Source organism: Polychytrium aggregatum (assembly GCF_025602895.1).
Source record: "Polychytrium aggregatum strain JEL109 chromosome Unknown BJ171scaffold_10, whole genome shotgun sequence".
In the NCBI taxonomy this organism is placed as follows: domain Eukaryota; kingdom Fungi; phylum Chytridiomycota; class Chytridiomycetes; order Polychytriales; genus Polychytrium; species Polychytrium aggregatum.
The window spans coordinates 972,113-991,573 of NW_026516212.1; the positions used below are offsets into that span (position 1 = coordinate 972,113).

The 19,461-nt window shown below is 57.4% G+C and overlaps 6 protein-coding genes across 6 annotated transcripts; 3 read left to right on the top strand and 3 right to left on the bottom strand.

The window, feature by feature from the left end:
• Positions 1-1,534: 1,534 nt before the first annotated feature.
• Positions 1,535-3,637, bottom strand: BJ171DRAFT_496945 (uncharacterized protein). Its single transcript, XM_053110239.1, has 2 exons — positions 3,264-3,637; positions 1,535-2,844 (listed from the first exon to the last, which is right to left on the bottom strand). Exons 1-2 carry the CDS (start codon positions 3,555-3,557, stop codon positions 1,852-1,854), a joined length of 1,287 nt encoding a protein of 428 aa, XP_052968859.1. The 5' UTR covers positions 3,558-3,637; the 3' UTR covers positions 1,535-1,851.
• A 293-nt stretch (positions 3,638-3,930) lies between these two features.
• BJ171DRAFT_496948 (uncharacterized protein) lies at positions 3,931-6,498 on the bottom strand. Its single transcript, XM_053110240.1, has 7 exons — positions 6,421-6,498; positions 6,265-6,279; positions 5,822-6,016; positions 5,347-5,626; positions 4,916-5,091; positions 4,506-4,734; positions 3,931-4,329 (listed from the first exon to the last, which is right to left on the bottom strand). Exons 1-7 carry the CDS (start codon positions 6,421-6,423, stop codon positions 4,271-4,273), a joined length of 957 nt encoding a protein of 318 aa, XP_052968860.1. The 5' UTR covers positions 6,424-6,498; the 3' UTR covers positions 3,931-4,270.
• A 3,453-nt stretch (positions 6,499-9,951) lies between these two features.
• BJ171DRAFT_496953 (uncharacterized protein) lies at positions 9,952-12,158 on the top strand. Its single transcript, XM_053110241.1, has 3 exons — positions 9,952-10,457; positions 10,643-11,393; positions 11,608-12,158. Exons 1-3 carry the CDS (start codon positions 9,957-9,959, stop codon positions 12,006-12,008), a joined length of 1,653 nt encoding a protein of 550 aa, XP_052968861.1. The 5' UTR covers positions 9,952-9,956; the 3' UTR covers positions 12,009-12,158.
• Positions 12,159-12,200: 42 nt separating this feature from the next.
• On the bottom strand, positions 12,201-13,189 carry BJ171DRAFT_496954 (uncharacterized protein). Its single transcript, XM_053110242.1, is given in 2 exon segments — positions 12,201-12,378; positions 12,389-13,189. 2 exon segments carry the CDS (start codon positions 13,120-13,122, stop codon positions 12,297-12,299), a joined length of 816 nt encoding a protein of 271 aa, XP_052968862.1. The 5' UTR covers positions 13,123-13,189; the 3' UTR covers positions 12,201-12,296.
• Positions 13,190-14,105: 916 nt separating this feature from the next.
• BJ171DRAFT_610059 (uncharacterized protein) lies at positions 14,106-15,033 on the top strand (the record flags this gene model as incomplete). The annotated part of the gene is made up of 1 exon (XM_053115268.1): positions 14,106-15,033. Exon 1 carries the CDS (start codon positions 14,227-14,229, stop codon positions 15,031-15,033), a length of 807 nt encoding a protein of 268 aa, XP_052968863.1. The 5' UTR covers positions 14,106-14,226.
• A 2,725-nt stretch (positions 15,034-17,758) lies between these two features.
• BJ171DRAFT_18789 (uncharacterized protein) lies at positions 17,759-19,330 on the top strand. The gene has a single exon (XM_053106145.1). It carries the CDS (start codon positions 17,908-17,910, stop codon positions 19,129-19,131), a length of 1,224 nt encoding a protein of 407 aa, XP_052968864.1. The 5' UTR covers positions 17,759-17,907; the 3' UTR covers positions 19,132-19,330.
• Positions 19,331-19,461: the final 131 nt, after the last annotated feature.

A 19,461-nucleotide genomic window follows, 5' to 3' on the forward strand; every position in this document is an offset into this window, starting at 1 on the left:
TCTGGTCGGGAGGGACGAGGGCCGCAATGCCATCGACCACCAGCACAAAGTATACCGTCTGGAAACGGTAGTAGATCGGGGCGTCGTTTTCGACGGCATCGGCAATCTCGCGAGGCCAGGTTGCCAGCAGGCCGTTGTAGTAGACCAAGGCCAGCTGTGGAGGGTGGTATCAGAGGCAGTTGTCAGCGGAAGCATCAGCAGGCAGTGTCGCCGCCACCGATAGAGGGGTGATGCAGCGGATGATGTGAACAATGCGAGTACAGCCAGGAAAGTGCGGGATGCAGGGATCAGTTTGGTGATAGTGCAGTCTCGGGGCAGCACAGCACAGCACCCCGGATGCGAACAGAGCGGCATCGCTGCTCTCTTGCGATCAGGACGAGCAGTGCGATGCTCTGACGATGGACAAAGCACGAGCCGTACCGAGACAATGACCCAGACGGCATCGGGCAGAAGCGAGAGATCGACGCGGCCGGACCTGAGCAAGTCCAGATACAGGCCGTGGACGGCAATGCCGCCGAAGAGCAGCGACAGAAGCACCAGGACGCCGTCGAGGATGCGCCAGCGCCGGGCACGCTCATAAAACTCGAGGTTGTACTGATCGAGCTCGGGGGAGCTGTCGTGGCTCCAGGGACTGTGCGGAGCATCGTCTTCGCTCTGGGAGACAGGAAAGTACCAGGACGACGAGGACGAGGGCCGGGCCGGGCTCAGGCGGAGGCTGGCCAGAGCCAGTGCAAGCAGACCAGCGCCGGCAATGGCGGTTTCAGTGCCGATGAACACGGACATGGGTTGGCTGGATCGACGGATGGATCGATAGAGGAATCGACAGACGGATCAAAGAATGCGGCAGGTGTGAGTGCCAGCAGGCGAGTTGCGATGCAGCAAGAGACCGGCGATGATCAATCGGCCGGAGGGCAGGTCGGGAAAAGCGAAAGCGGCGGCCCCGGCGAGACAACGGAATGGGGGATATCAAAGACCAGAGGCCAGCACCCACGCGAGGCCCAAGCACATATGCCACGGCGCCGAACTCGGAAGAAACGTTTTGTCAGGGTGGCGGGAACAAACGAACGAATCCCGATTGTCCGGCATTCGGCGCCTTGTCAATCAAGCCGGGGCGATGTCCATCTCTGCCGTCCGTTTGTTTGCTGCTGGCCTGGCTGCCTGCGCGCTGGCTGGTCGATGGGACAATCGCTCAGCGTCGTGTTGGAATGGGACAATGGGATACATCATTTCTTTCGGGCATTGGCCCGCTGGACTTGCTATGGCTGCCCTGTCCTTGCATTCGGTAGCTCACACACCCTCATTCCTTCGTGCTCGCTCTTTCTCTCCATGCGGCGATGTTGCCGCTGGCCTGCAAGCCCATCCACGAGGCATCCAAAGGTGGTTCTGTCTCGGCCTGGCACGTTTCCACGGCTCCGCGACCATCCCCAGCCACCGCAGAACATCAGCCAGCACAGCAGCGCCCACGCAGGAATCCGGTGGGGGGTCAGCGGCAGCAGCAATGATGGCGGAGAGGATGCCGACAGCGGCGACAACATTTCGGGATCCACACAGGCGAGCCGTGTTCATCATGAATCGACATGAATTGCATCTTCATGGGCACATGAACATGTTTGGGTTTCTGGTGTTGTGCATGAGCAACAGGCAGAGGAGTACATTTCGGCAGGCAGGCAAAACAGAGCACATCTCGGCAGAGCAGCTCGTCACAACCCTGCATAGGCAGCCGCCAGATGCTCGAAGCTGCCGCGGTGACGGCCACAGAACCCCCCCCCAAAAAAACAAGAGTATATGTCCAGAGTCGGTCAGCTTGTTGTTCATAGTTGTCGGGAAACACTAGCCCAGCTCTGGCGACTTCTACGCGGGAGGCCTCAAGTGATTGAGCGGGACCATGCCGTGTTCACCCCTGCTGTTGACGACGTAGCCCCATCCGTCGCTAAACTGCTGCAGGACCGCCACGAGTTCGGCCGGATAGATCGTCAGCTCGTCGGTGTTGTTTGCGGTATAGGGCGCCTTGACTGTCCAGGGGATAAAGACGTGCGGGATGTCCGGAAGATTGCCCTGGGAGGGCGACATGACCTGCACAAGAGCATTGCGCTCCGTTTCAGTCATCGGAACCTTGCCGACAGGCTTGCCGTCCGACGTGACCGAGCGACGAACGAGGTTGCTTGCCATGAAGACAATCTCGGCCTCCTGGTCGGTTGAGGCGAATATGGACGAGCGTACACTGCCGGCAGAGCTATTGGTTTCGTTGCGATTCACGAGCGGCTCCGTCGAGGTTTGGGGTGCCGAGGGGCCGGTAACGAGCGACGGATCAACAACGAGCTGGTGCGGCAGTGACAGACTCGATGTTCGCCGAGGATACTGGAGCTGGTACTGCGAGCTGGGTAGGGTGGACCGCCGCTCCTCGTCGGCCGGGATGGTCGTCGGGACGCTCTTCAAAGTGTGCTTGTTGTAGATGAGATAGTAGAGCCCCAGGGTGAGAACAAAGAGCCCAAAGAGTGTGCCCACGATAGCGCCGATGATGATGGCCATGTTGCCAGAGCCGCCAGTGAGGTTTGCATCGACAGGTGGAGCATTTGTTCCCACAATGGATGGTCCAGAGGACTTTGACGGCTGGGTCGCAGTCGGAGTCGGGGCCGAGGTTTGGATGTGCTGCAGATCGCTGTCGGTGATGATCAGCTGCGGGGAAGTGAGCTCTTGGCAGACCCAGCCGCCGTTGAGAGTTGCGCAGATCCGAACCGAATAGGGGCCCGCAGTGACGTTCTTGTTGAATGGGACGCTGACCGGGACGATCCCTGGGGCTGAAGGCACCGGCAGAGTGGCCAGGGTGTTTTGGCCAGGCAATCCCTATGCGACAGATCAAACCAATGTGCGATGAAGTTGATTGGGTGAGGCCTAGTGTCATGTTGGCACTGACTATCCATCAGCAGCGATTTTTGGTCGAGGGACGCAGGGAAGCCGGTGTCTGTTGGCAATGGCCTCGGCGCCAGACTATCGAGCCGGGTTTCCAGATGACAATCCGCCCAGAAGCCAAAAACTGCCGTGACGACCACCCAAAACAACCGCTTGGTCGGTTCTATCACCGAACCCACCGGCAAGGCCCCGCCAGAGAACAGCCACCAGGCCTCGACCCAGCGCATGCCCCCCCCCTGACTTGACTCGAAGCGAGTTGATCAGTCAAAGGAGTCGACCGATCGATCGATCAGCTCGACTCCATGGCGCCTCGGTCGGCCTTGATCGGCCTTGATCGGCGATATGCCACCTACCCAGAGACAAATGCTGTAGGAACTGCCTGGCGCCATTTCCCATGCGGTTTGGCTCTCAGACCATTGGATTGTAACGACAAACGAGGAGTTGGCAGGGTTGATGGTTGACTGGAGGGGTGGATCGGTGACAAACTGCGGGGTGAGCTGGGCTGCGACCAGCCCGAAGGGCAGGTGCAGCAGCACAGCGCAGAGAAGAGCGACAGAGAGTTTCATTGCGCCAGGACCACGGCGGCCAGGGTCTGCGATGGAGAAGAGCTTTGGGAGATGGAGAACATGCGAGCGTGCGGGCGACATGCGATGGAGCGAGATGCGACCCAAGGCCGATTTTGCAGGACAGGGGCGGTGGCGGTGCGAGGGAGGCGGGTCGGGGGGGCGGACTCGGCGCCTTGTCGCGTGTCTGGCCAGCCTCACAAGCTGCTGATCTTGATGCCATTGCTGCTGCTTTCCAAGCTGTCGCTGATGCGGCTCTCTGCTGTTCGTGCTGGCGAGAGTTTCGGCCACGGACGGCATGCTCCATCGTTTGGCGAGCTGTGCAGCTCGTCGCAGCTCGTTTGAAAGCATGTCTGCCCGGTGTATGGACCCGCCAGACTCAGCCCATGGCGGTTGAGGCGCAAGGCGCGCCGAAGCATGACCAGGCTCGATGCAAGTCACTTCCCTCAGCGAGAAACTGCCACCTGCTTCGGCCTGAGACGATCAACGGCATCGCCTCGGCCTCACCCAGCCGTCATCGCCAACGCAGCCACCGTGAGAAGGACTGGGAAAGACACGTTTGATTGCAAAGGCCTGACTGGGATTGGATTCAGGAAGAACGAAGACCAAAGGCAACAAGGGCAGAGATTGGAGAGGACAAGCCGGGGACACGATTGGAAGACGGGCCTGCTCGGGTCATCGACGAAGGGACCAAGCCATTCCGGACGATTCTGCTTCTTGGAGGCGAAGGACTCACTTGAGCCAACACCGATACCCCAATTTACGAGTGCAGTGGCAAAGGGCAGTCCACAGTAAGTCTAGATGTTGCGTGCTGAGGGAAAGCTGCTTATGTCGCGGGCTTCGGTGCGAGATGACACTGGCGATAATGCAAGGTGAAGCCAGAGGGGACGCGTGAGTTTGAGCTTCAAGCCACCACAGGAATATCGACCATGCCCGCTGGACCAGAGGGGCGATGACGCATGGGAGCGCACAGCTGGGAAGATATTGGGCGCAAAGCCGCTTGCCCGCTACCGCGGTCGCGGTACAACTTACGATGCTGCTTCATTCCACATCCAAAGCTTCGGAGACAGATGATGGCGTTGATAAAGGTCAGGATGCAGAGCATCAGCGAGATCGAGGCAAAGAAGGTGAGGAAATGGGCCGTGTCGAGGAATGAGGATGGGTCGGTGGAGATGCGGACGATCTTGAAGATCAGGTAGCCCATGCCAAGGGCCAGGCCCAAGAGGAACAGATAGGTGATGACCTTGTCTTCTTTCCGGATCTGATTTGGGCAGCGCAGGAATGGCGTGAGGAGCTGCGAGGACACGAGCAGGGCTTGGCCACGCCAGTGACAATCCAAGACGCCGAGACTGGATTACGCACCGGCGACATTTGCCATCAGCCATCAGCCAGCCAGCCAGCCAGCCAGCCCTCCTCCACCTCGATCACCCACAAATACGTACCGCGTAAACGGCCGCAGCCAGCAAGACCATCATGATGGGGAACATGATCACCGTCAGATAGAACTCGGCCGAGGTTGGATCCAAGATCAGCACGACATACTGGATTCCAAAGCCAAAGACAAAGAACACATCGAGCTTCAACAGCAGCAGCATGATCTGGTAGTATCGGTACATGGCTGCAGGTGTGGTTAGGAGGAGGAGGAGAGTAGCAAGGTGGGTAAGTCGTCGTGAGACAGATGCCTTCCTAGATGACACAAGGTCGAAACTTGAGGAAAGCAGCGGCCTGGTCGGCTGGGGTAGCTCAGACGGATAGACATATCGCAAGAGCTGATGGCATCGGATGCCGCTCGAGGACTTGCAAAGCCCTCACAAAGTCGCCTCGGTATCATAGATGCGGTAGCTCTCCCCTCCCCTGATCAGCGTCGACGTACTTCTCATTTTGGGGTCAGCACCGATGGTTTTGTAAATCTTCCATCCATACTCTTTGTAGAGCCGCCAGCCAAGGAAAAACAGCACGAACTGGAAGCTGAAGGCAATGACGGGCATGGACAGCAGGATACCGCGGGCCACTTGCAGATCCGTCGAAGGGAAGTTGTTGAAGATGGTCTGGATGGCCGACAGGATCTGGGTGTACTGGAAGATCGAGTAGCCGCAGATACAGAGGTTGAAGAGGATCAAGCCGATGATTTGGATCGTGTTCTTGTGCCAGACCTGTCGATGCAAGGGGACCGTCATCGTATCGAGGCAGGAGAGCGGTGTGCCAATGATCAGCAAGGACCCCGTTGAGAGTGACAACAGTATGAACGATAGGCCACAGACACAGGCACAGTTGCGGTCGCTGGTCATGTCACCGCAGGACGGCCTGGGGCGAGAGCGAGCGCCAAGCAGCTTGCCGATGAGACCTACCGCATCCCAGCACAGAATAATCTGGAACAGCTGGGCGAAAATGAAGATCACCAGATAGACGGGGATGCCTCTGGCTGAGGTCTGGGCCAAAGGCGTCTCCTTGGCGTTGTTGACAAGCAGCGCACAGATGGTGCTCTCCAGCGCCGTGATGATGACACCCTCAACCAAGACGGCCCACAGCGTGACCCGACCAAACTGGAGGGGGAGAGCAAGACGAAGATATCGATCAGCGCATGCAGAAGGTAAGGTGCTGAAGAAAGCGAGGTGCCGTCTGTGGACGCAGAGCGGGACTGTCGCTTGGTCGATGGAGGCGGGTGCGGCAGGAGTGCTCTCGAACACACGGCTGGCTGACCAGGCCTGCAATAGGGCCAAGCAATAGGGCCAAGCAATAGGGCCAAGCGAACAAATAGCAGTAACCGAAATATCCTAGCAGAAGGACTCACTTTGCTGGGCGGAATCTACCCGTCGAGTCGGTTGGCGAGACGAGGGCCGGAAAGAATAGGGCGGGTGAGGAGCGCCGTCAGAGGTCAGGAATCAACACCGAGCATCGCTGCTGGAGTCGGACGGGAGTGCGGCGAGAAACCGAAGCCAGCGCATACCATGGTTGCAGCAGCGGGCTCTGCACAGGTGCTTGGTTGCAGCAGAAACAAACGGATAGGCCGATGGGCTGATGGAGGCAGAGGCCAGAGAGGAGCTGGACTCGCCAGGAAGGTTCTTTGAGGGCCGCAAAGAGGAAAGCAAGCGCCCCACAGTGCGTGTGAGCGCGCAACAGGGCCGACAGTCTGTGTGCAGCGCAGCTTGATGGACGGCCGCACAAACGCGCCTCGGACGCGTCGCCACAGCAGCTCTGGGTCAACAGAGACAGCAGCAGTGTGCATCCTCACCACAACCACCGCCGTGACACCGCGCCACTCGTCACACTACATTGAGCTGCCTGCAATGGATAGCTCCACCGCAACACTCTGTGCACCACTTGGCGGGGATCTGGATGCCACTCGTGAGTCGGCATGGCGGGTCGTCGCAGTCCTATTTTCACTCCAGCGGCATCCGCATGGGCGCCACGGCCAGCTCGGCCACACTTCCTCCATAGATAAGCACTATCCGCAGGGCATCGTCAGAGACGTTAGAATCGCAACCACCCCCTCCAACTTGCCCATCAACGACACCAGTCCGTCGCTTGCGGGGTACTTACGATGTTGCCGCAGACCATTCCCAAAGTTCGCGAGACACACCCACGCATTGACCAGCGTCATGAGCACGACTGCAAGAGCAATCAGTGCTGGGAAGGAGACAGGCCGATCAGCGTGCGACTCTGGCGCGATCATCACAGCCAACCGGGCCGGGACATCCATCCAGATTCGCTCAAAACGCATTCCCGTTCCTCACCAAAGAATGCCAAGAAGTACTGCACGCCTTGGTAAATGTCCGGCTGGGTATAGATCCGCACGACTTTGAAGATAAAGTAGGCTGTGCCCAGACATAGACATATCATAAACGCGTATACCATGGCCTTGTTTTCTCTGCGGACCTGCATGCGATGAAATCGCTGGGAGTCAGCTGGTCGCAACAGTTCATCGGCTATCTGCCGTGTGGTACCGCAGCGGCTCGTCCGCGCATCATATCCCCATCCAACGTCGAAGCACACTTCTCCACAAACGCAAACGGCCAAGACGTACCCCCTGGATGCCCAGAACGAGCATCAGTATCAGAAACGGCACGGCCACGATTGTCGTCACAAACTCATAGTCGCTGGTGCTGATGATGAGGATGAGAAACTCGATTTGAAAGCCAAAGACAAAGAATACATCCAGCTTGATCAACACGAGGTAGATTTGGTAGTTCCGGTACATATCTGTTGGGCATGGCCAGAGCCCGCCAACCCGCGAGAACGAGCGACTCAGCCCGGGTCAGTCCTGCGATCCGCACTCCGGCCCCATGTTTTGTTCCAACCACCTCCGTCCGCTTACCTCGCATATGCAGATCCCCGCCGATCTTCTTATAGATCTTCCATCCATATTCCTTGTACAGTTTCCACGACAGAAAGCAGATCACCACGAGAAAGCCGCCCATCACCGCCGGAATGGCAAGGAGGCAGATGTCGAGGACCCGGACATCGTCGTCCGTCAAGTAGTCAATTTCCTGCGCGCTGACGAGATTCACGAGCTTGAACACCTGCACATACTGAAAGATCGTGTACCCAAGAACACATATGTCAAAGAGGGTGCAGGCTATGATCTGGATCGTGTTGCGGTTGTAGATCTGTTGGCGTCATCAGTAAGACGGGAACAGCAGTGGTCAGTCGCCTCAGCGGCAATGGAGCTCAACATCGCGCCAACGGCTCGGGAAGGCAGTGGCCACCCGCATGCTCAGTCGCTTGCCAGGGTCAGCGATACTGCCCGAGATATCTGCGAGCTACATCAGCACGTCAATCCAGGCATCTCATATTGCAACACACAGGTCTTTGCCCAATGCTCCCCACATCAACCTCAGGCGAGCACGAGAAGGATCCGCGCTGCGCTCATCCTGTCAACTGGCCAGACTTACCGCGTCCCAGCACAAGTAGATCAAATACAGGTGTCCGAGGATGAAGATGATAAGATATACGGGCACACCGCGTTCCCCAGTAATGCTGGGATCGGTGAATATCGCTGGATCGCGCAGCAGTATCCGGCCGATGCTGCTTTCGATCGTGATGATGGTGACGGCTTGTAGGAGAATGACTGCAAGCGCCGATCTTGAGTACTGACCGGGCAGCCCATGCATTCACGGCACCAAAGGATACATCGAAGAATGAGGTCAGCGATCATGGTGCCAAAGCAAGTGGGTGGCACAGTTGATGAGAGAAAGCTGGTGCGGTGGCGATCTATGCACCCTGCTTGCAGATCGTGAGAATGGTAGCATGTGCAGCGAGCGACACTGAATAGATTGAACGATATCGACTCGAGGATGTGGATCTGCACATAAGTGTGCGGCTGCCCACCTTTGACGATGGTATCTGTCACAGCGGTATTGACAATGCCGGCAATACCCGACAAGATTCACGAGGAATGATGAGCAGTGCGCGTGCCATTTCATGCGAATGATTTTGCAAATCGCGAGTTGCCCACGCAGGAGATGATCCAGCATGACGGTTGCATGAGTCGATGTGGAATCGCGCGAGATATTGGTGGCAGAGCAGTAACAGGATGAGGTCGGGAGGTCGTCATCCAGTAACACCAGCTTGCGCCAGTATACTGCAGTCGGCCTGGCTAACGGCAGTGCGTCTGGAGAGACAGTCCATGATTTTGGTATATGCACCATGGATCGCATACTACGCCACGAGCATTGGCTCCGCACCGCGATGCCCCCTACCACATGCATAGCTGCTTCTGGAGCTTGGCCTTGAGCCGCAAGAACTCGAAGGGGCCAGGCTCATAGAGAGACCGTTGAGGAAGCGCGACGCCTGGTTTTGAGGCTCGGCGGGACGTTGAGCGAGCCGATGCGGGGAGAACTGAGCGATGGAGATGCAGAATCCAACCACGAGAAACGGCTTCGTGTCAGCAGGACAACAGCGATGGCGAGAAGCCGTGCAGGTTCGACCCGGACAGACGATCGTTGGCGGGGTGGACTGGACGCTGGAGAGAGCCAAAGTGGGATGGCTCCGAGGGCCCGGAATGATTGCTCACTGATGCCAGGGACTGAGCGCTTAATCGCCACACAACCGCCCTCGTCGGGCCGCAGAGCAGATGCTTCTTGATGAACGAACTCGCATGCACTCGGTTGTCATGGCAAGCGAACCAACCGCTCGTCGAGCGACTCCGCCGCCTCGCTCGCATTGCCAAGCGCAACCCACCCCCATGCTATTGATCAGACGGCCTCCATCTGATCCGAGGCGATTCGCAGGTCGTGGCCGGTTCCATCGATGCTTGCGCTCGCCCCCCGTGCAGAATCCGCAGACCCCATGCGACTTGACCTGCGGGACTGCGGGTTGATCTGGAGTGGCCACGTTCGCCAATCAGACCAGCCCGCGCGGCTGCATGACGACTTCATGCCCATACAAATTGACGATCCCGCTCATCGCCTGTCTCTGCAACCCCTCTTCACCGCCGCTATCGTCCTTTCTTCGCTCTCTCTCTACAACACTCGCCCATCACCAATGCTCGTGAAGGCCAGCATCCTCCGCGTCTTCGCGGCATTCGCCATCATCTGGGCATCTCTGGCTTCGGTTGCCTCGGCCATCGCCAACATTCCATTCGACGACGCTGTTCTTGGCCCAAAGAACATCCTGGTCGTCACCGCACCAGCTTCCGGACACGCCAACCCGCTGCTCGTTCTTGCCTATGAACTCGCCAGCCGTGGCCACAACATCACTTTTGTCACAAGCACCAGCTACTCCGTTCCCGAGTACGGAAGAAATTCGACCATCCACTTCCATCTGTTCCAGGAAGCAGTGCCCATCGCCGCGGCAATGGGTCAGGCCTCCAAGCAGATTTCGAGCTCGTCTTCATCCATGTTTTCGATCATAAGTCGGATCCAGAGCATTCGGATGATGTCGAAGATCTTGGGCCCACTTGAGTACCAGACGATCCAGGAGGTCATCACAAAGATCGACACAAAGTCCACAGATCTCATCATCGGCGGTATCTTCTTCGGACCAGTAAGTTGGCGTGGGTTCTGCTGGTGCAAATCGGATCAAGGTAGCGTGGGTTTTACTGATGCAAATCCGACCAACGTGGCTCGAGCGACGACGGTCTTGCATGGATTACCACGAAATCCTTGCCCATCTCTAACGCCAGGTATCCATATTCTTCCAACCCCACCGCCCGATCGGTCGGTCGTCAGGGTGCGGATGTTCTTGGCGAGGTCCTCGGCATTCCCGTCATCCTCCACTATCCGCTGAACTTCCGCAACCACCACAGCCCTTCGAATTTGTACCTGGACAGCCTCACCATCACCCCACACGACGGAGTCGCCGATCCCAAGCTGACTGTCGCTTTCGTCCTCAAGGCGATTCCCATCCGCATCGTCGGTCTCGTGGGCAGGATCATGCGTCGGAATGATAGGCGTCAGATGTTCAAGTGGGTCAAGACCACCCTATCCGAGCACCTTCCCCAGGTCCAGGGACCTCCTCAGCCCATCGTCGGTCTCATCAGCAACGAGTGGGGCTTCCATCCGGCCCAGCTGACAAACCCCAGCATGCGCATGGGCGGCATCTGGGTGCCTGCTGCCCAAGATTTCCGCTTCCATCCGGAGCTGAAGGAGTGGCTCGACAGCGCCGAGCGGCCTGTTGTCTATGTCTCGACCGGCACCGTCGCCCAGCCCACGAACGAGACGCTGCTCGCCTTCTTTGATGCCTTCAGCACGACCACCGAGTTCCAGACCGTTTGGTCGCTCAAGAAGGGTCTCCAGAGCAACCTGAAGGAGCTCCTGGGCGACCGTGAGTGGCCCAAGCACGTCTACGTCCACCACTTTGTCCCGCAGCTTGCTGTCCTCGAGCATCCCTCTGTCAACGTCTTCTTCACCCACGGAGGCTGGAACAGCGTCTCGGAGGGTCTCTGGAGCGGCACGCCGATGCTGGGAATGCCATTCTTTGGTGAGTGACTGCTATCGACGACAGTGCGTCCCAGCGACTGATACATGGGCCATGGGTCGTGGGTTTGAGCTTGGGCTGGCTTGTCACAACAGACCATGAGATGACGAACCAAGTTTTGGCCCCGTGCATGTGCTGCCGATTCCGCCAAATGCAGGGGCCTGTTCAGCCGTTGTTGACATACCTCCGATGCGATATGCTGTTGCCGTCTTGACAGGTGACCAGAACTACAACGTAGCCCAGTCTGTGAAGCTCGGCCTCGCCCTCAGCATCGACAAAGCCATCATGACCACATCGGACACAGCCGGCACCACCCATTTGATCCAGGAGAAGCTGCACTGCCTCATCCGCGAGCCGTCCTTTGCCGAGCAATCTCGCCAAGCCCGCCGCACCTTCCGGGCGATGGGCGGCGTCAAGAAGGGTGCCGATATCGTCGAGGAGATCCTCGAGATCGGCAACACCCGGGCGTACGCCTTCCCAGACAACCTGGATGCCGTCACGGCTGCGTTTGAGATTCTGGCGGCCAGCGGTGCCATCGCAGCCTTTGGTACCTACAAGCTCGGCTCCTGGGGATTCAAGCGCTTGTTCAAGTCGGCCCCGAAGAAGAAGATTGAGTGAGAGTGCTGTGTCGGCGGCTGTCGTTTCGGTCGGCACAAGAGCAGTAACAGAGTCGATTTTCGCTTCGCTTTGTATCAAATACCGTAGTGCCTGGTCCATGGACCGGTATCAACATTGGCACCAGCAACACAACACTGTGGGATGAGCCTGTTTACTTGTCTTTTGGTTCAGGGTCCCGAGCACTGGAAGAGTCCGCCTTCACCCAGCACGACCAAGGGACACCGCCATTTGTTCAGAGTCCAGTGCTTGCTCGGGACAGCAGCGACGATGGAGTGTGAGCTCTCCGTCTCAGACTCGGCTGGATATGGAGCATTTTGATGGACTCATGTTGGCCGCCCTCCATTTGATGCAACTGTGTATTTGGCCCCATTTGGCCCCATTTGGCCCCACGAAAATGCCACCACGAGCAACCTGTCTCGACGAACATTTGAGCAATGCCATCGGCTGTCTGTGCAGTCAGTGTCTGAACAATCAACCCAGTCAATGGCCCAATCGACTTTTGTGGCCTGCACTGCCAGCGCCGGGTCGCCGCCGGATCCTTTGGAAGAACTCGGCCATCTTGTGAAAGAGGCCGGCGCATTGCCCCTCCTCGGCGCTGGATGTATCGTCCTGCGGAACGTTGCTGGACCGAGCGGCAATCTCTCGCTTGACGCTGTCGATCTGGAGTTGCAGCTCGTGGACACGGATGCGAAGGTCGGAATAATCGCCGGCTGTCGGTCCAGTGCCAATCTCGGAGGGGTGCTGCCCCGAGCAGGTCATTGACGATGAATATTCGAGCGACTGCAGCTGTCGAAACTTTTGCGTTGCGCTGACTCGGCCGAGCACGTCTCGTCGATGATGCTGATGCTGGTCCATCATACTCTCCGTGCACGGGCGACCCATTCGGTCGGTTGACATCCGATGCGATGATGCGAGGGAGCATTCCGATGCTGTCCGAATGGTGGGATCCAAGGAGCCATCGCTGAGAGCCTTGCGGTTCACCGGAATACATCCCATCTCCAGCGACAGAGTCGGGCAAAGGTCTTGGCCTCGATCGACGAAACACTCGACTGCCGCTGGACTCGGGGCCGGCCACGACCGGCGGCGGGTTGTGGGAACTGGGGTTTCTGCACATCTCGCGGCATCAAGGGAGCCGGATGCCCGTGCTGACTTTTCTACCTGTGCTGGCGCTTCTGCCTGTGCTGGCGCTTCTGCCTGTGCTGGCGCTTCTGCCTGTGCTGGATCCTCTGTGTCGGAGGAGCAGCTGTATGTTGACGATTCTCGGCGTCGGGACATCAGGCTGGTGCGGATTCCAGAGGCAAGCTCATCCTTGTCGCTGGGCAGCAACGAGGCCACGGTTTGTTCTTGGGTCGGGCTCGACAACCCCGACCTTCCGGAATCGGGCTGGGCGGCGCTTGGGTCCAAGCCAAATGCCAAGTCTGCATCGGGGTCTTGCTTGAGCGGCGGCGCTACGGTTGGGATGGATGACAGTCGACTGAAACCGAAGCCGACATTTGCGAGGTCATTCGCCTGGATGATTGCTGAGGCAGCAGTTGGTCGTGGAGGGACGAGGCCTCCTGGTGGCAGATCCCCGATATCCTCGATATCCCCGGGTGGTGGATTTGACGGCGGATCGCCCATGAGTCAGCCCGCATTTACTTGCAGCGAAGAGGCAGGGAACAGGAGCACCAATGGCAAGTGGAATCAGCCTCACTTTGCTGGACCCATCGGGGCGATTGTCGCTGCGTTGAACGATTCGAGCGGATCCAGCTCGCTCACAAGACATTTGTCGAGGATTAGGCCCAATCACATCCGACTGAGTCTTGCCATTAAATAGACGGTCGAAGCTCACGTAGTGAACTGGACCGTCGTTGGCTACTTTGCGTTTCCTCATATCACACCCAAGCTGTTGACTTTCATTGGGTCGATCGATACTCGCCTTTTGCAGGCAGCGATCTCTGCCCGGTGACACCCACCATCATATGTAGATTGTATTGGCATTTTGATGCGCAACATCACACATTGGACACGGGATTTGCGAGTAGTCAGTACAAATGTGAATATGAAACGCATTCGTCGCTTATTGGGGCCGCCGCCGATCGCCAATCACAATGATGTCGATTACCCTGTTCCCTCTTTCCCCGATTACCCCGAGTGCCATCATTTGATATGTCCTCCAATGGCTTCGAGCCCTACCTCCGTCGGCTCCGCCCTTGACTCTCGAGGCAAGTTCTGAAACATGGACCCAAGCGGCATCGATATTGTCATCACAAGAGCCTCGGAGGCAGGAAAGCTTCCCCCGCAGAACCCAAGTGCAGGAGACTCCGAGGTCCTCTTCCACCAGGGATGGGCCAACTTTCCGGACGGACCTAGCCACCATCACCCCAGCAGCAGCGAGTGCTGGAATAAGGCACATGCGTCGCGAAAGACAGGTGTCCAGGACGTGTATGCGTCCTTCAGCACTTTCATGCTGGGGTGGTGTTACTTGCAGGGCATCGGTGTGGCCAGAGACGAAAAACAAGCCTGCATTCTCTTTCAAGAAAGCATTGTTGATGCCTTCCAGCTGGGCAAGATGGTATTTGGTCCCGAAAACAACAAGGGATACTACCACCTCGAGTCCGACTCCCATGCGGCAACGGTGTTCTTCGATCGCTGCAAGCTGGCCACCAGCATCTCCCCTTCATGGATATGCAAGCATCTCGTTGCCCTTTGCCACCTCTACGGATATGGGGTTGCACGATCAGAGGAGACCGCAGTTCAGGTACTGATGGATCTCGCCCATGAAGGGCACGATGTCAGCCAGACCGAGCTGGCCAAATGCCTCTACACAGGATATGGTGTAAGCAAGTACTACACTCGATCGATCTATTGGTTCCAAAAGGCAGCCGACATGGGCTACCAGGGAGGTCAGTTTGGCCTGGGTATCTCCTTTTACTATGGCAAGGGCAACGATCGAAACTACAAGAAAGCAGCCAATTTCTTTGAACGCTCGGCTCTCCAAGGGAACTCGGCCGCCCAGTTTTGTCTCGGCATCTGCTACAACTAAGGAAAGGGCGTTGACGTTGACCAGGCCAAGGCATTCAAGTGGTTCAGTGCATCCGCCAAGCAAAGCTATCCCGGGGGAATGTATGGCCTTGGCGTCTGTTACCACCGTGGAGAAGGTACAAAGAAGGATATGAAACAGGCAGTGCACTGGTACTCCAAGTCAGCAAGCCAGCATCACCCAGGCGGGCAACTGAGCTTGGGAACATGCTACGTCTATGGCGAGGGGGTTGCGAAGGACTATCGACGAGCCTTTGAGCTCTTTCGAATGTGCGCCGAACAGGGCAATCCCAGCGGCATCAACTTTCTGGGCATCTGCTACTTCCACGGGTATGGGGTCGAAAGAGACCAGCAGCGAGCCCTGGGACTGTTCGAAAAGGCCGCTTCCCAGGGAAACGAGGGAGCACAGCACAATCTCGAGTTCTGCCATCAGTCAGACCGGGGAACGGCGGCAAAGGAAAGTCGCGCGATGCTGGCATCCCCGTCAAGCCAGATGCATCTTCGGAAAGTGAGCTGTTTTCACAACGAGTAGAGCAGTTCGGGCCGTTGAATACCTGCGCGACGATCTGGGCAGATATTCGTGATGGGCCGAGCTGCAGTTCACACAATCCGAAATGGAATGGTGACATTCTCTGAGCCCTGAATACACATCCATTGCGATTGCCTTTGGGATGCCTCGTGGAAGCAAGGAAAGGGGATGTGCTTCAAGGAAGCGGCTGAATTGTGGGGAATGCAACGAAGCGCTGTCCCGGTTCTGTCTGCACGGGCAGCAAGCGATCCAATTCGCTTGGGCACATCTCTCCTGAATCCTGAAAACACACAGCCCCAGAATCGAGGGAGCGAAGGGCAGTTCCCCTGTGCCTTTGGCGCTCACGGGGAAACTCGGCTCGGCACAATCCTCGCTCCGGTTTCGCCGCGGTTGGTTCCGCCCATTCAGCCGCCGGTGCCGCCCGGCACTCTCTGCCCAGAAAACCCGGTGCCGCCGCCGCTTCGTTCTCTGGAGCACACGCAAATCCATTTCTCCCCGCCCCTGGTCCGTAAGTGCGGCACATGCCGAGGCGATGCTCGGAAGCCGGGTTGCGTCGAGTCCTGGGTCCTTCGTCGCTCCTGGCTTCCCTGGTTACCGTGGTGCTATCCCTCGATCTTCAGATAGAGTCCAATGCTGAAATCCAGCGAAGCCCGAGGCAGCAATGGCGTTGGGGGCAGTTCGATCGCAAACATAACCAGAGCCATGAACCGGTTCTGCCCAGCCTTCATAATAGGCTCCGATGAGTGTCCCCGAGATTGTCGCCAAGAAGCGCCGCCTTGACCAGACCACTCTGCTCGAGAGGAACGATACTGTCCCAGCGCCAGGGGCCAAGGTATCAACCCAGAGAGGAGCACAGCAGCAGCGGCAGCAGCGACGACGATATCGATGATGCTGACGATATCGACGATACTGACGATATTCCATCCCGGCGGCTCTTGATTCAGGACACCATCGAGCCGGTAGCCGCCGAGCTTGAAGAAGGTATTTCCGCTCGCTTCGATTCCGGCTCTCTCCTGGCTGTTGCTGGCTTGGGTGACCGGGCTCTCCATCATGCGGCGAATGCAAATCGCTGGCATGGGATCGCTGGCCCAAGCGAAATGCCCCTCGTCTTGCAAGAGCCGTCCCATGTCCATAGCATTGATCAACCGCAGGCTCCTTCCAGCCTTTCACTTCCTGCGACTGATCAACGTGGATACCCAATATGCACCTGGACAGGGCCTCCAAATATCGGATCGACGGACCGCTATTGGTGCCAAGCTCTATGCACAGGCTTGAGCTGTCAAGATACCATCGAGTCTGAGTCGGTGCTCTCATCCACGGAAATCCAAATCGAAAGGCGGCTGTCGCTGCCCTTTGATGAGCCGACCACCACGAGTCTCGTCGTTCTGTTCTTTGAGAAGATGGCGCCTGTCACAAGCACACTCAATATCAACGAGTTCTTTGCAGAATACTACAAACCGTACCACACGGAGGTGTGTCGAGGCCGTTTCCACACCTTTGGTTTCGCTGGGTGTGGCTGGATGCTGCTTTATTCCAGTGGATGCTTCGTCATTCGGGTCTGCTCTGGTACTGACTTGTCGACCTGCCAATGGGCCGTAGTCTTTCAGCTTGCTTATCCGGGTCATTTGCACGATCATCTCGAATCAATCTCCAATCTTGAGGCGTGGCGAATCCTCTTCGCTAGTCGAGGCCCAGAAACGCCTGGTCGATGGCTGCGAAGCCTTGCTCGAGAAGCTATCGGAGGAGAGAAGCGTGTCGATGGCCCACGCTCTGGTCATTTGGAGTCTGGTATCTATCGATTCTGTCGACTATCTGTTTCAAAGGAGCCGAACGTACATCAGTATGTATCCCTGCCAGTGCTATCTGCCTTGTTCATGGCTAACCACTTGATGGACACCTGATTCGTCGGCGGTAGTGATGACGACGCACCGCCGGAGGGGCGCTGCTGTAGGGATGCGTTGGTCCTGAACACAGTCCTCACTCCGCTTCGTTCTCCTGTTTTCATGCTCCAGCAATGGCATATTCCATCGTTCTTGACCTCGGATTCCACCTCGAACCATCTCGAACGATCGACGGCAGTCCGAGCTATGCCACACCGTACTCAAACCTCAGGAACACCTTTGTTCTGCTATACATCTTGGATCGGCTCAGTGCCTTCTTGACGGGACGGCCTGTTTTGATCCCCGAGGACTGTGAGTGTCGAGCAGCTGCCATGTCGGAGTGCTCTCTGGATTGCATATCGACTCTGAAGTGTCGTCGACGGAAAGGACGCTTTCTCCCTGGGGCCGCCACTTGTTATTCATCACTCACTACTCTCACCCATCGTCCACTACGGACGCTCGCCACCCAATGCCCAATGCCCAATGCCGCCGCACATGCCACATGTGTCTATCGGTTCTGCGGTTGCATCGGCTACAACCATTATCTCCTGCAGCATGGGACCCGTCCTTTCTTGGGGATGACCACCAAGTCAACACTGGCAGCCCTGTGATGAATGCCACGTTCCGTCTCTGTCAAATTTCGACGCCAATGTTGAGCGTTCTTAACGGCCCCAAGCACCTCAACACACCTCCACGGCGCAGCGCTGTTGGGCGCAGAGCGCAACAAGAGCTTGAGGAGTGGTGGAGGGCGCTCCCAATATCGTTCAAGCAGACGTCTGAGTCACTCCCGCGAGGGTCTGTGCAGTCGTCGTGGCCAATGTCAAACTGGATGATCGTGCGCTACAACGCATACAAGATCCTGGCACACCGCATGATATCCGAGCGCCACTCGCTTGGTGCAATCAAAAGCGCAAGAGAGATCGTCAACTGCTTCCGGAGCCATCCGGCCCTGTCGTCTCCCTGCCAGCATGTCTTCCAGCGTTCGCTCATGGTCCACTATGCCTTGATGACAGCGACGCTCATGATCGATGCCATCCTCGGTGCGCCAACGAACAAGTCGCTCTCGAGGAAAGATCTTCTCTTTCTCGTCAACGACCTGAACGAGACGCTGTTGTTTCTGAGTAACCTTCATTCTGATGTCGTTGTGTTTTTGCGACTCTTGATCGATAAGTGCGTGCAAAGGCGCACAATGTTCAAGCCGTCGATCAGTACTCCCGAGCCCATCGCGCAACTACAATATGCGAGACAGCCTGCAAAGGAGAGCGTCCAAGCCGCTTTGGTGATCCCCGTTGACGAAGCCGCAGCACCGCTCATCATTGATGTCACTCCTGAGCGACTCATTGCCAAGCAAGATCCTGGGTTGCATCTCGTGTTGCCACGGCACTGGGCTGAACCTGTTGTTCGTGGTCAAAGCACAAGCCTGATTCCGTATGCGGGGACATCGCTGCTCCCATGGATGCCTTTGGACTTTGATGATATGCGAATGATTGCTCCGATTGGTTCGGCGGCTGTCCTCGAAGCCCCAGGGATGCCCAGCACCAGCGACTGCTTCATGCAGACGTTTGACTTGGGCACGATACCGAACATGCCGAACATGCCGAACATGCCGAACATGCCGCGTGTGCCGACTCAAGAGCCTCAGCAGTCCGAAGAGCTGCAGTTGGAGACTATTTTGCGAGAGCTCGAGGATTGAGCTGAGCACCAAGTTGATTGTACAGACATGGGATGGCCGAATCCCTAGCAGCCGAAGAGTGGCTGCAGTCTCTACTGCAGCCCGCGATCTCAACGCGATGGCTTCCTTGGCCAGTATTGCAGCCCAAGCAGACACTTTGCAAGAGCTTGCTGGACGGAATGCACTCTTCCTGAATACATCGTTGTATGTTTGCGAATCATCTGCCATGAAAGTGCGCGAATTGGCACGCCGTCCCCACCCGACAAGGATCTAGGGCGCGCCCGCCACCATAGTTGCACACCGCCGCGTTGTGCGCGCGACGCATTCCCGGTGGCGCGGTCGGTGCCCAGA